The sequence below is a fragment of the Hemitrygon akajei genome, chromosome 11, assembly GCF_048418815.1.
Source record: "Hemitrygon akajei chromosome 11, sHemAka1.3, whole genome shotgun sequence".
Lineage (NCBI taxonomy): Eukaryota > Metazoa > Chordata > Chondrichthyes > Myliobatiformes > Dasyatidae > Hemitrygon > Hemitrygon akajei.
In genome coordinates this window covers 101,125,780-101,138,976 of record NC_133134.1, presented here as the reverse complement: position 1 = coordinate 101,138,976, position 13,197 = coordinate 101,125,780, and the positions used below count along the sequence as shown (strand labels likewise).

The following is a 13,197-nucleotide window of genomic DNA, read 5'->3' as shown; positions in this document are numbered from 1 at the left end:
GTTCAGAGGAGAAGTGAAAGGAGGAACTGAGAGGAGGAAAGGCTGGACACAAGGAAGGCTGACTACTCACAAGAATGGAAATCCAAAAATACTCTATGGGCATGCGAGTAGGAAGAGGCTGAAAAGAAGTTGGGGAGGAGACCAGACAAGAGGGGCAGAGGGCACAGCTAAGATTTTTAATGAGAAGGTTGTCTCCATAAGACATAGGAGCAGAATTAGGCCATTTGAACCATCAAGTCTGCGACCACCACTCTATCATGGCTGATTTATTATCCCTGTCAATCCCATTCTCCTTTCTCCTCCCTGTAGCTTTTGATGCCTTACTAATCAAGAACCTATCACCATCCACTTAAGTTTGTATAGGTGCATGATGGTAGGGGTATGGAGGGCTATGGTCCTGGTGCAGGTCGATGGAAGTATGCAGTTTAAATAGTTCAGTATGGACTAGATGGGACAAAGGGCCTGTTTCTCTGCTGTACTTTTCTATGACTAAAAATATCCCATGACATGGCCTCCACACCTTCTCTGGCAACAAATTCCACAGATGCACCACCCTCTGGCTAAAGCAATTCCTCCTCTCCTCTGTTCTAAATGGGCATTCCTCTATTCTGAGACTTACCCACGAAAGGAAACATCCTGTCCATGTCAGCTCCACCTTGACCTTTCAATATTCAATAGACGTCAATGAGATCCACCCACCCCCACTCATTCTTCTAAATTGCAACAAGTACTGGCCCAGAGCCATCGAACACTCCTCATGCATTAATCCTGTCTTTCCAGGGTTGTTCGTGTGAACCTCTGCTGGACCCTTTCCTATGCCGGCACATCCTCTCTTAGATGAGGAGTCCAAAACAGCTCACAATACTCCCATCAGTCTAACCAAATGCCTTATAAAGCCTCAGCGACACATCCTTGCTTTTCTCCTTACTACTGACCAAACCTGCAAGTTAACCTTTAGAGAATCCTGCACAAGTACTCCCAAGCCCCTTTGCATTTCCAATTTCTGAATTTGTTTGCTGTTTAGAAAATTGCCTATGGCTTTATTCCTTCTACCAAAGTGCATGACTTTACACTTTGTTATACTATATCCCATCTGCCACTCCATTGCTCATTCACCATATCCAAGTCCTTCTGCAGCCTCCCTGTGTCTTCAACAGTACCTGCCCCTCTACCTGTTTTGTATCATACACAAACTTGGCCACAAGGCGATCAATTCCACATCCAAATCATTAACATTTAATGTAAAAAGAAGCAGTTCCAATACAGACAACTGTGGAACACCACAATTCACCTGCAGTGAACGAGAAAAGGCCCTCGTCATTCACACTCTTCCTCCTGCTAGTCAGCCAATGCTCTATTCATGCTAATGTTTTTCCTATAACATCACGGGCTCTTGTTTAGCAGCCTCATGGTGGCGCCTTTCTCAAAGCCTACAGAAAGGGTCTGAAGCTGGCTGAAGAGAAAGGAGTGTCTGAGGTTTTGGATGGGGTAGGAGCTGATAGAGAGAAGGTGTTACAGAGTCATACAGCATGGAAGCAAGCCCTTGGGTCCCATTCATCCATGCCCAACAAGCTAGTTGATTATACTGTGTTGGGGTCCAAAGACATCTAAACCTCTCCTGTCCATGTACTTAACTGGATGGCTTTTAAACACTTCCTATGTACTTTTTGGCACCTCATTCCACATAAACACTGCTCTGTGCAAAGAAGCTGCCCCTGTTTTCCCTTTTAAACATTGTACTTTTAATCTTAAACCTATGCCCCTTTGTCTTTAGCAGATCACCCCTGGGAGAAATACTATGTGCTTTCACTCTTTCTATGTCCGTCATCACCTTATATACTCTGTCAAGGTCGTTCCTTAGTTCCAGTGAATAAAGTCCTAGTCTTCACAACCTCTCCTTGTAACTTAGGCCCACAAGTCAGGAGCCAACCTGGTAAATCTTTATCTGCATTCATTATAATTTAATAACATCTTTCCTATTTCAGGGTGACCAAAACTATATGCAGTCCTCCAAGAGCAGCCTCATCAAAATCATTGATAACTGCAATATAACTTCACAACTCCTATACTCAGTGGCCTGACTGATGAAGGCCAGTGTGCTAAACACCTTCAACACCCTGTCTACCTGTGGTGCTGCTTTCAGTGAACTATGCACTTGTACTCTGTACCGTAACACACCCCAGGGTCCAACCAACCATTCACTGTATATGTCCTACCTTGGTTTGATCTCCTGAAATTTAGTACCTCATATTTATCTTGACTGAAAGCCATCTGCCAATCCCCAGCTCACATACTCAACAGATCATGAATCCCCCCCCTGTAATTTTTGTAACCTTCTGTACTGTCTACAACATCTATTAAAGTGTCATCTGCAAACTTACTAAACAATGTTCATTTACATACAAATCATTGATGTCAATTACAAGTAATGCAGGTTCCAGCACTGAACCCTGTGGCACACCAGTAAGCGTCTGAGAAACCACTCTCCCTCAATCATCACTCTCTGATTCCTACCAATGTATTATTTCCCCCGGGTCCCATGCAATCTAACCTTCCAGACTAACCTGTCACCAGGGTTCTTGTCAATGGCCTTGCTGAAGTCAACATCCCACTATCCTTGGGAGGGAGGTGTACAGAGTTCCCAGGGTAGGTATTATCTTTAATATGTATTAATGGAATACCATAGAGGCTTATAAGGATGCACCAGACATCTTGCGGTTTCTCTGGAGGCTCATGAGGGTAGTGTGGCAGAGGCGAATAACACCCAAAGCGTGGTGAAGGGCTGGCAGCGTCCAGATTCCAAAAGAAAAGGATGCAGAAAACATCAGTCAGTTTTGACCAAGAGTGCCAACTTTATCATTGGGATTGAAACATCAAGTCCTAGTAGCTCTACTGAAAGTTGAAGGGAAAATCTTCTTCACTGTAATGGCACAGAGGCCGGCCAGCTACATGGAGAGAAAAAAGTACATTGATATATCTATAGGAAAGTAGGAATTCCAGGGTCTCTGGGTTTTGGAACATACAAGCATGAAATGACACCAGATCCAAGAAGCTAGGAAGGTCAAAATAAATCTCTGTGATCTTCCCAGACCTCATCAATGTATTCAGCTCAATTCCCCATGCACTCCTCTGGAAAGCATTTGACTTCAGAGCCCATCACAACACTAGTGAAGTTGCATTTTCAAGACCTGCAATCGTGCTTCACAGCAGCAGATTCTACCACAACGTGGCAGAGACTGGAAGTAGGCATTATGGCAAGATGCACTCTATCGTCCCTGGTCTTCACAATGGCCATGAGGTCAGAAGCAGGGCTCCAAGATGGGTGGTAGTTGGTGAAAGATCAAGTGATGGACTTTGTCTTCCCCCATTAGGACGTACATGAATGATCTAACAATACTAACCACTACTGCAGCATGCACCAAGCGACAACTTGGAAAGCTACAGGAAAACAGCAAGTGGTGAAGCCACTGGTGAAACCCAGCGAGTGATGAAGCATCTCCAGAGTCAAGGGATACTGAAAGAGATAAAGTTCTTCATTGGTGGTGATCCACATCCAACAGTCACTGAACAGCCTGTCAAAAGCCTGGGTAGATAGTACAATTCCAGCCTCACCGGCAAACAGCAGGTGCAGCAACTAAATCACTAGTGGCCTGGATAATGCTGACAAGACTGTGCTGCCAGGAAAACTGAAGCTCTGGAATCCTACCCTGGGTGATGTGGCCACTCACTGTCTTTGAGATCCCACCAATAACTGAAGAAGCTCAACAGAACCATCATGTTGTTCGTAAAGAAGTATGGCTCAGTGTCCCATGGTGTATCAGTAACTTCAGTCTCTATGGTAAAGAAGATGTTGAAATACCTTTCACTGGCCTTACAGAGGAATTCAAGTTCCAAGATAACAGTCAAAGACTCTCATGACAAGACCATCAGTAACACTGCATGGACCTTATGAACTGGGTGGAAAAGGACCTCAGCTGATGCAGTGAAGCAAGCAACAGCAGCCCTTTAGGCAAGTCCAACAGGGCAGGGGCAGCTTTGGTCTGGCAGCCAGCGAACCTACCTGGCACAAGGCCACAATTCCAGAGCAAAGGAAGATGGTTGTCAACAAGAAGAGTCAGACAGAAGTGCAAAGGCTGTCTCCCTGGTTAAACAAGGGCAATGGATACAGTGGGAATGCATTGAGAGGAGGAAAATCAGCTGGAAAAAACATATGGGAAATGGAATAAGACAGACTTAGCTTTCTCATCAGAGCTACATATGATGTGCTCCCCTCACACCAAAAAAAACCTCAGTGGTTTGGTGAGAACCCTACTTGTGTCATGTGCCAGATTCCGGCAACCCTCAAGCATATCCTGGTAAGCTGCAAAACCAGCCTCGCGTAACATAGGTACACATGGCATCACAACCAGGTTTTGAAGAGTCTGGCAGTGGCAATCAAGAAAAAGAAGACAGCAACAAACTCCGTGCCCCCGAGAGCAACTAATGCACTAACGCCAGCAACATTCGTCCAAGAGGGAGGGAAAAAAAAATCTAATCTCCCTCCTAAGCCAGGAACAGGACAGATGAACATGGCCTGTGACTGGAAAATGCTGGTGGATGTCAATAAATAACTCACCCTTCTACCGGAAAATACTACACCAACCTCAGGCCAGAGTTGGTTCTCTGGTCCAATTCATTACAGATTGTCTACACTGTTGAACTCACAGTCCCATGGGAGGATTCAGTGGTTGAAACATATGAGTGCAAGAGGCTATACTATGCAGATCTAGCAGCTGAGGCTCAGTGACAAAGCTGGAAAACCAAAGTTTGTCAGACTCTACACCAGAGCCACATCACAGACTGCGGAAAGAAGCAGTCAATGGAAACAAAAAGATCTCTCCTGCAATCCAAGGTAGCATCAAGAGAGCAGGAAGACAAAACTCGGGGTGACTCTGGGACACCAGAAGTCATTGTCGAGCCATCCAGAGATGTAGCAGGCTAAATGATGAAACACAAGGAATGAGGGTGCCCACTTGAAAAGCCCCACATGCCAACCCTGTGCCACTCCCAGGATCAAGGCAGTCTCGAGCAAGTGCTCACGACCCATTGGCACAAGGGATACTAATATCTTATGCTGCGTTTTTTGATTTAATTTTGCATCATTTGGAAATGTCTAAATCTGTAAAAACTTAGTGGTGCTGTGAAAAGAGGGGAGAATGGTAACTGATTCCACAGAGGTGTAGAGGGACTACAGAAAGTTGTAAATTCAGTCACCTCCATCATGGGCACTAGCCTCCCCAGCATCCAGGACACCTTCAAGCAGTGATGCCTCAAAAAGGCAGCATCCATCATTAAGGACCCCCATCACCCAGGACATTAGGGGGACAGGCTACCAGAATGGGTGGGTGGCGGGGGAGGTAGGGATGTAACTGAACAGGGAGATCTGGGAGGGATAGGATACATTGGCGAAACAGCGAGGTGGGCTGACACAGTAGAGATCCTGAGTTCTAGAAGACAAGGAAACACAGGAACTTGTCACTGTGCCATTTTCCCCCTTCCTTTCCAGTCCTGATGAAGGGTCTCGGCCCAAAACATTGACTGTTTCTTCCCCTCCATAGATGCTGTCTGACCTGCTGAGTTCCTCCAGTATTTTGTGCCTGTTGCTTTGGATTTCCAGCATTTGCAGAATCTTTCGTGTTAGACAATAGACAGTAGGTGCAGGAGTAGGCCATTTGGCCCTTCTAGCCAGCACCGCCATTCACTGTGATTATGGCTGATCATACAATCAGTACCCTGTTCCTGCCCTCTCCCCATATCCCTTGACCCTGCTATCTACAAGAGCTCTATCTAACTCTCTCTTGAATGCATCCAGAGACTTGGCCTCCACTGCCTTCTGGGGCAGAGCATTCCACATATCCACCACTCTCTGAGTGAAAAAGTTTTTCCGCATCTTTGTTCTAAATGGCCTACCCCTTATTCTTAAACTGTGGCCTCTAGTTCTGGACTCGCCCATCAGCGGGAACATGCTTTCTGCCTCTAGCATGTCCAATCCCTTAATAATCTTATATGTTTCAATCAGATCCCCTCTCATCCTTCTAAATTCCAGTGTATACAAGCCCAGTCGCTCCAATCTTTCAACATATGACAGTCCTGCCATTCCAGGAATTAACCTTGTGAACCTATGCTGCACTCCCTCAATAGCAAGAATGTCCTTCCTCAAATTTGGAGACCAAAACTGCACACAATACTCCAGGTGGGGTCTCACCAGGGCCCTGTACAGCTGCAGAAGGACCTCTTTACTCCTATACTCAATTCCTCTTGTTATAAAAGCCAGCATGCCGTTAGCTTTCTTCACTGCCTGCTGTACCTGCATGCTTGCTTTCATTGACTGATGTACAAGAACACCTAGATCTCATTGTACTTCCCCTTTTCCTAACTTGACTCCACTTATATAGTAATCTGCCTTCCTGTTCTTGCCACCAAAGTGGATAACCTCACATTATTCCACATTAAACTACATCTGCCATACATTTGCCCACTCACCCAACCTGTCCAAGTCACCCTGCATTCTCACAACATCCTCCTGACATTTCACACTGCCACCCAGCTTTGTGTCATCAGCAAATTTACTAATATTACTTTTAATCCCTTCATCTAAATCATTAATGTATATTGTAAACAGCTGCTGTCCCAGCACTGAACCTTGCGGTGCCCCACTGGTCACAGCCTGCCATTCCGAAAGGGACCCGTTAATCACTACTTTGTTTCCTGTCAGGCAGCCAATTTTCAATCCATGTCAGTACTCTTCCCCCAATACCATGTGCCCTAATTTTGCCCACTAATCTCCTATGTGGGACTTCATCAAAAGCTTTCTGGAAGTCCAGGTACACTACATCCACTGGCTCTCCCTTGTCCATTTTCATAGTTACATCCTCAAAAAAAACTCTTGAAGATTAGTCAAGCATGATTTTCCCTTCATAAATCCATGCTGACTCGGACTGATCCTTCTACTGCTATCCACGTGTCGTAATTTACTCTATTATAATTGACTCCAGCATCTTTCCCACCACCGACGTCAGGCTAACCAGTTCTATAATTCCCTGTTTTCTCTCTCCCTCCTTTCTTGAAAAATGGGACAACATTAGCCACCCTCCAATCAGCAGGAACTGTTCCTGAAACTATAGAACATTGGAAAATGATTACCAATGCATCCACAATTTCTAGAGCCACCTCTTTAAGTACCCTGGGATGCAGACCATCAGGTCTCGGAGACTTATCAGCCTTCAGACTCAACAGTCTATCCAACACCGTTTCTTCCCTAATATAAATTTCCTTCAGCTCATCCTTTACCCTAGTTCCTTTGGCCACTATTACATCTGGGAGATTGTTTGTGTCTTCCCTAGTGAAGACAGATCCAAAGTACCTGTTCAACTGGTCTGCCATTTCCTTGTTCCCCATAATAAATTCACCCGTTTCTGTCTTCAATAGCCCAATTTTGGTCTTAACTATTTTTTTGCTATTCACATACCTAAAGAAGCTTTTACTATCCTTTATATTCTTGGCTGGTTTACCTTCGTACCTCATTTTTTCTTGGTGTATTGCCTTTTTTGTTATCTTCTGTTGCTCTTTAAAAGCTTCCCAGTCCTCCAGTTTTCCACTCATCTTTGCCATGTTATACTTCTCTTATTTTTATACTGCCCTTTACTTCCCTCTCATGCCTCCACTTCTTCTCCTTCTTAAGCACATCACCCTACTGAGGCATAGGCTGCAGTCAGCAACTCACCAGAGTCCTATGTCCTGGAACATTCTTTCAAGTTGTCCCCAGATGTGGTCCATCTTCTAGATCAGGGGTTCCCAACCTTTCTTAATGCCATACACCCCTACCATTAACCGTGGACACTAGGTTGGGAACCCCTGTTCTAGATCCTTCCTATCCCAGGGATGTGGTCTTAGGAGCTTCTGTAAATGTTTCTGTAGCTCTTTTTTTAAAAATCTGGGGCTTGCTAGTCCAATACCCAACCCTCCTCCTTTCACAGCCGGGCTTGTCACTGTACATGGCGGAGTTCAAAGCGTCCGCATCTTTCCTATAATGGGCCGACCAGAATTGAGTGCTATACTCCTGATGCAACTGAGTTACAGTTATTTTGTTCACTGCGTTGTCTGGAGCTTGATGACAGATGTTCCTTTTACATTGTCATTGTTTATCACGGTAAAAAGAAAGCTGATAATAAAGGTGACTTCGACAGTTTTGTATAATTGTATAAATTATGTTAGTTGTTCTGCATGAAGACTCTAAAACTTGAGACACATGCAGAATTAGGCCATTCAGCCCAGCGAGTCTGCTCTACCATTCCATTACGGCTGATTTAATATCCCCCTCAACCCCATTCTACTGCCTTCTCTTCGTAACCTTTGACGCCCCAACTAGTCAAGAACCTAACAACCTCCGCTTTAAATATACCCAATGACTTGGCCCGCAGCCGTCTGTGGCAGTGAATTCCACAGTTTCACCGCCCTCTGGCTAAAGAAATTCCTCCTCATCTCTGTTCTTGACGGACATCTGAGGTCGTGGCCTCTGGCCCTAGACTCCCCCACTACATGAAACGTCCTCTCCCCGTCCGATCTCTCTAGGCCTTTCTACATTCAATGTATCTGATGTGTTCACTGAACCGGTGCGCTCACGTACTAATGGAGCTACAGTAAACTCAGGCTTTGACAGTGATCCCGAATGGTCTGGTGGTCGGATTTTCCCCGGGGAATGTCCATGTAAACGGTGCGTCTCCCAACTCCCACGGACCGGACTAACAGTCGGCTTCTGTTCTTTCCGCAGGTCGGCCCTTGGCCGAAGATGCCCACGGCTCGGGTGGTGACTGGGCTGCCCGCGGTGCTGGTGTGGATCGCGGTGGTCGTGGAATCCGCCGGAGAGAAGTGTCAGATCAGCGGCACGGCGGTGGATTGCTCCGGCCGCTCACTGTTTTGGGTCCCTGAAGAGCTGCCACAGGACACACAGGTCCTCGACCTCTCCTACAACAGGATAGCGGCCATACGGGACCCGGACTTTGCACGACTGCCCGATCTGCGGGTCCTGAAGCTGAGTTACAACAACATCTCCTGGTTGGGCCCGGCTGCCTTTGCCTCCAATCCCTGGCTGGAGGAGCTGAACCTCTTCAACAACTCACTGCGCTCCATACCCGGCACTGTTCTGGCCCCGCTGACAAGATTGGTCCGCCTCGAGCTCTCTAACAACCTGTACCGTGCGGCCAGTCTGACCCCGATCTTTGGGAACCTCTCCAACCTCCGAGACCTCTCTATCGGGGGAGACCAGATCCAGTCCCTGCGGAAGGGCGACCTCTCCCCGCTGAGCCGCATTTCCCTTGACCGCTTCGCCCTGAAGACAGGCTCCGGCTTGAAGGAGTACGAGTCGGGCTCCCTCTCCGAACTGAGGTCGTGCACCGTGTGGACGGACATCGCGGTGGACAGCCGGCCCTGGCTCCTGCCCGCTTTCCTGTCTGACCTCTTCCACACACGGGCCACCTCCCTCCGTCTCCGGCGCCTCTTCGCGTTCACCTACTATACGGGCGACCAAGACCTTTTCCGCGGATTGCGGGAGTCGCCCATCCGCAACCTCACCTTCTTCCGCGGCAAGTTCAGCGAGAAATTACTCGGCTGCATCCTGCGTAACCTGCGGGGCTCGGCCGTGCTCAACCTGACGCTGGACTCCATCGACTTTGCCCGCTCGCCCAACGACAGCGCCGACCTGCCCGACATCTTGGGGCTGCAGCTCGAACGCCTCGCCCTGAGGGAGATCAGCAACCCGGACGTGCTGGTGTTCAACCGGGGCTTCGGCTGGCTGGCGGGGGTCCGCACGTTGCTCATCAACGAGATCAGTTTTAACTACGTTCCGTGCGGGGCGTGGCAGGAGATGAAGCGGGCACAGCTGATCGACATCTCTCGCAACGGATTGCGCAACGAGTACATCTACAACCGGCGCTGCCAGTACGTGGGCACCATGCAGAATCTGGAGGAATTCCGCCTGAGCACAAACCTGATCAGTAGCCTGCGGCCTGTGGCTCTGCTGACAGCGAACTGGCCGCTTCTCACCACCATCGACCTCAGCTACAACCAGATCGTCAGCTGCGAGCCGCCCTGCGTCTGGGGGCCGATCCTGAGCCGTCTCGTTCTGCACCACAACCCAGCCCACCTCTCCACGTTCGCCTGCCTGCCCTTCACCCTGCGCTACCTCGACCTGTCCCACTGCCAGCTGGAGCGGCTGGAACCCGGCTGGTTCGCTCGCGCCTCTAACCTCAGCACACTACTGCTCGGCGGAAACCGCCTCAAGTTCATCCCGGCCGGCTGGTCAGCGCCCAGCCTGCAGAGGCTGGAGCTCGACGGCAACTCGTTCGGCGCCATCGGGCCCGGCACCTTTCGCCTGATGCCCCGGCTTAAGACGCTAGGTGCAGGCGACAACCCCTACCACTGTACTTGCGACCTGCACCGCTTCGTTTCCGAGGCGCGCTCTGGCCAGCTGCGACTCTTGGGCTGGCCCGCCCGCTACATCTGCTACCACCCTCCCGAGCTGGTCGACACCCAGCTGGCCGACTACTCGCCGGGCCGCCTGCGCTGCGAGGTGTGGCTGGCGCTGGTTATCGCTGTCTCGGCCACGGCGCTGCTGACGGTGGGCGCCACGCTTCTCTGCTGGCGCTACGACCTGCCGTGGTACGCGCGGGCCACCTGGCAGGTGGTGCGCTCCCGCTACCGCAGATCAGAGAGGTCCCGGGATCCCGCCGGGTACCGCTCCCCGCCAGCCTTCCACGCCTTCGTCTCGTACAGCCGGGCTGACGCAACCTGGGTGCGGGAGCAGCTGTTGGCGCGGCTGGAAGGGGGCCGGAGCCCGTACCGGGTCTGCATCCACGAGCGGGACTTCACCCCGGGCCGCTGGATCATCGACAACATAATTGAGAACATGGAAGGTAGCCGCAAAGTCCTCTTCGTTCTGTCCCGCAGCTTCGTGGACAGCGAGTGGTGCAACTACGAACTGTACTTCGCGCACCAACGGCCACTGAGCCGTTCCCTGCAGGATACTGTTCTCCTGCTGATGGAGCCAATCTGTCCCCGCTCTCTGCCCAGCCGCTTCTGCCGGCTCCGCCGCCTCCTCGACTCCCGCACCTACCTGGAGTGGCCCTCCGAGCCCAGCCGCCAGCCCTTCTTCTGGGCCCAGCTCAGAAACCTGCTGGGTAAGCCCGAGGACGTGGCAGCGTCCCAGCCCAGCTCCCGTTCCCTTCACGTCCCGCCGGGAAGTTTACAGAATGGTCCGGAAGGTTCCCTCCCCGGCCTCCCGTAATCTCCATAAGGGGTACAGCCCTTTCGGCCCAAACTCGTATCCTCTCAGCTAATCCCGTTGGGTCCATATTCCTCTCAACTTCTGCCATCCATCTTGTTGTCCGAGTTGCAGTTGTGCGTGCCTCTACCGCCAGGCTCGACCGATTGCTTGATTATTGTAACAGGTTGCGAGGAACAGTGAGGAACTTCGTTTTGCGCGCATCCATGCAGATAATTTTCTTACACAGTGTATTGAGATTGTACAAGGGGAAAAGCAACAAGAGACTGCAGAATGAAGTGTTACAGTTACAGAGAAAGTGTGGTGCAAGGGCTACCCGAGGTGAAAGGTACATCTTATCCATTCAGTAACAGTGAGAGAGGGGCTGTTCTTGGGCCTCATGTATGTACTGTATCCGGATGGGCGGTGTTGTGGACAGTGTAGAAGGTTATCTAAAGATACAAAGACGGGTGAAGAAACGGCAGATATGGTTTAATTTGGCCAAATATGATCGTTGGGGGGGGGGGGATCAGTCGTAAAGGCACTGTACAGTGTTAATGGAAAGACCCTTAACAATGTTGTTAAGCAGAGGGATCTTGAGGTCCAAGTCCACTGGTCCCCGAAAGTGGCAGCACAGGTTAATAAGGTCATGAAGAACGGCATTATGCACTCTTCCCTTTATTAGTCGGGACGCTGCGTTCCAGAGTCGAGAAGTTCTGTTGTTGCTTTATAAAACTCTAGTTAAGTCGCATTGGGAGTATTGCATACAGTCTGTATAGGAAGGATGCGCAGGTTCACAAGGTTGCTGCATGGATTACAGGGTAAGAAGGGTTTAGATAATTTTGGGTTGGTATCTCTGGAGCGGCGGAAGCTGAAGGGAGGTTTGTAAGATTATGAGCGGCATAAACAGAGTCGACAGACGCCATCTTTTTTTTCCAGGGTTGAAATGTCTAATTCTAGAGATTTTGCATTTAAGGTGGTGTGGAGGTAAATTTTTACAGAATGGTGGGTGCCTGGGGTAATAGGCACGTGAATGCGCCAGAAGGAGGTGTGACTACAGGTTGGTGAGTGAGGGGACACGTGAGACACAGAATCTAATGAGAATCCCGGAGCTCGCCAACAGACTGGATGCTCTCTTTGGAGAGGAAGGAGCAGTTGATTGGGTTATTGTTGTCACATGTTACAGTGCGCCGCTCCGAGTCTCCTGGATCTTTGCCCGGTCACGGAGATCCTCCCACCGCCTCTCCCATGTCTCTGCCTGGCGTAGAGAGAGTGAATCTTTCTGTGGCCGTTTACACCGAACACCAGTTTTGAGGGGGTGGCTGGGGGATCGTAGCGCGGTGAAGGTGGGTGAGGGAGGACTCTTGCTCTGCACAGGTGAATGGTCTATTGGAAGAAGACATAACTGAGGTGTTTATCTGACCACACCAGCCTTGCCGGTCCTCTCCCTGTGCCCACTGTGGGGGGGGGGGGGGGACGCGGTAGAATGAGGTCCATGAACTCTCTGCCTGCAGTTTTTTCACCCCACAGACGCTGCCCGGCATCTGCAAGTTTTAAACTCCGACAGACAAGATCTCCACCCTCTTCTGCTGTCTGGCAGTGGAGGGGCCCCTGAGTAGTATTACCTCTGTTGCTACGGATTTCCAGCATCTGCGGAACCTCTTGTGTGTATAATACTTGTTATCAGATCTGTTCAATGTTCTATATTTATATATTTTTAAAGTATTTTATGAATAAAGTATATTTTGAAATAAAACAAAACTGCTGACTGATCTGGTCAGGAAATGGAAAGAGGGAGGTGCGAGGCGGGAATGTAGGGACTGAGAATAAGGAGCTGGCATCTCTTCTTAAATCTGTCCCTTTTGCTTTGTTGTCTCACCTTACTTCGCATTTAGTATTGG

At 49.4% G+C, this 13,197-nt stretch overlaps 1 protein-coding gene across 3 annotated transcripts in view; it reads left to right on the top strand.

The window, feature by feature from the left end:
- Nucleotides 1–12,984, top strand: part of tlr18 (toll-like receptor 18) — a 55,786-nt gene extending 42,802 nt beyond the window's left edge. For all 3 annotated transcript variants that reach the window (XM_073061424.1, XM_073061426.1, XM_073061425.1), the window contains exon 2: nucleotides 8,810–12,984. In XM_073061424.1, the coding sequence (XP_072917525.1) occupies nucleotides 8,828–11,320 (2,493 nt within the window). In that variant the 5' untranslated portion in view covers nucleotides 8,810–8,827 and the 3' untranslated portion in view covers nucleotides 11,321–12,984. The remainder of the gene's footprint in view (nucleotides 1–8,809) is intronic.
- Nucleotides 12,985–13,197: the final 213 nt, after the last annotated feature.